Source organism: Lampris incognitus, chromosome 21 (assembly GCF_029633865.1).
Source record: "Lampris incognitus isolate fLamInc1 chromosome 21, fLamInc1.hap2, whole genome shotgun sequence".
NCBI lineage: Eukaryota > Metazoa > Chordata > Actinopteri > Lampriformes > Lampridae > Lampris > Lampris incognitus.
The window spans coordinates 1,327,501-1,329,361 of record NC_079231.1 but is presented as its reverse complement, the minus strand read 5'-3'; the positions used below and the strand labels follow the sequence as shown (position 1 = coordinate 1,329,361).

At 35.2% G+C, this 1,861-nt stretch overlaps 1 protein-coding gene across 1 annotated transcript in view; it reads left to right on the top strand.

The window, feature by feature from the left end:
• The first annotated feature begins 1,230 nt into the window (after positions 1-1,230).
• The window catches only part of f2 (coagulation factor II (thrombin)), a 42,237-nt gene continuing 41,606 nt past the window's right edge, over positions 1,231-1,861 (top strand). Inside the window, exon 1 of the mRNA XM_056301192.1 lies at positions 1,231-1,415. Within this exon, the coding sequence (XP_056157167.1) occupies positions 1,340-1,415 (76 nt within the window). The 5' untranslated portion in view covers positions 1,231-1,339. The remainder of the gene's footprint in view (positions 1,416-1,861) is intronic.

The following is a 1,861-nucleotide window of genomic DNA, read 5'->3' as shown; positions in this document are numbered from 1 at the left end:
TACACACTGTCATAGTCAGTTTTATACTGTCATATTGTCATAGTTTTATACTGTTACACTGTCATATTGTTACACTGTCATACAGTCAGTTTTATACTGTCATATTGTCATAGTTTCATACTGTTATACTGTCATACAGTCAGTTTTATACTGTCATATTGTCATAGTTTTATACTGTTACACAGTCATAGTTTCATACTGTTACACTGTCATACAGTCAGTTTTATACTGTCATATTGTCATAGTTTTATACTGTTACACAGTCATAGTTTCATACTGTTACACTGTCATATTGTTACACTGTCATACAGTCAGTTTTATACTGTCATATTGTCATAGTTTTATACTGTTACACTGTCATACTGTTACACAGTCATAGTTTCATAGTGTTACACTGTCATGTTGTTACACTGTCATACAGTCAGTTTCATGCTGTTACACTGTCATACAGTCAGTTTTATACTGTTACACTGTCATACCGTTACACAGTCATACAGTCCTAATTTTATACTGTCCCGCAGTCATACTGTTGCACTGTCATACTGTCATGCAATCATACTGCCACGCTGTCATACTGTTACACAGTGATACTGTCACACTGTCATACTGTCACACAATCATACTGTCACGCTGTCATACTGTTACACAGTGATACAGTCATACTGTCATAGTTTTATACTGTTACACTGTCATACAGTTATAGTTTTATACCGTTACACTTTCATACTGTTACACAGTCATAGTTTCATACTGTTACACTGTCATACCGTTACACAGTCATACAGTCCTAATTTTATACTCTCACGCAATCATACTGTCACGCTGTCATACTGTTACACAGTCATACAGACATAGTTTTGTACCATTACACACTGTCATAGTCAGTTTTATACTGTCATATTGTCATAGTTTTATACTGTTACACTTTCATACTGTTACACAGTCATAGTTTCATACTGTTACACTGTCATATTGTTACACTGTCATACAGTCAGTTTTATACTGTTACACTGTCATACCGTTACACAGTCTTACAGTCCTAATTTTATACTGTTACAAATTTTGTTCTCCTTGTGCTGCTGTGTGATTGTGGCTTGTGAGTTATGTTGTAGTGTGGGTGTTGAGCGAGAAGGGCAGAAAAAGTAAACACTGATGAATCTTTACTGTTCCTGACTCAAACTTTGACCTGGTGGTCAATATTACCTCAGAGACAGATGGAGAGACAGATCACAGACAGAGACAGACCGAGGTTGAGAGGTCTGGTTTTGCTTTGGAGAGTCTGGTTTCTGCCTGTTTCAGGAATTGGGTTTGGTTCTGTTATCTTTGTTAAGACTAACAGATGATGGTGGGACCTTCAGCTCAATATTTATCCCTTCTACTGCTGCTTTTACTACCCAGCTGCGTGGCTAACCATGGTAACCTCTTATTATTATTATTTATGATGATGATGATTATGAACAAGTGCTGTTTTTACAACTGCGAAGCTCCCTGGCTAACCATGAAGACCATGACAATTATCATTTTTGAAAGGATGACCGGAGTTCTTACTGAAAGTTCATTTATTCTAAATGCGAGTTTTGCATCAGTGCCGCTGTTTGCAGATTCTTTGTGTTAGATTTATTCGACTTTTAAAAATATGCTTGATCTCAAATTATGTTTTCAAATTTGACTGTAAAAGAAATAATGAATTTCTGTAAATATTCAACATTCATTTCATATGATGTCATTAAATTAAACATTGAATATTTGTTGTCTTTTGAACTGTAAGTTTTGACAATCAGAGTTACAACTTTTTTTGCAAACTCATGAAATATTCCGAGATCCTCCAGGCATTGATATATTGTTATGTAAACCTAGATAT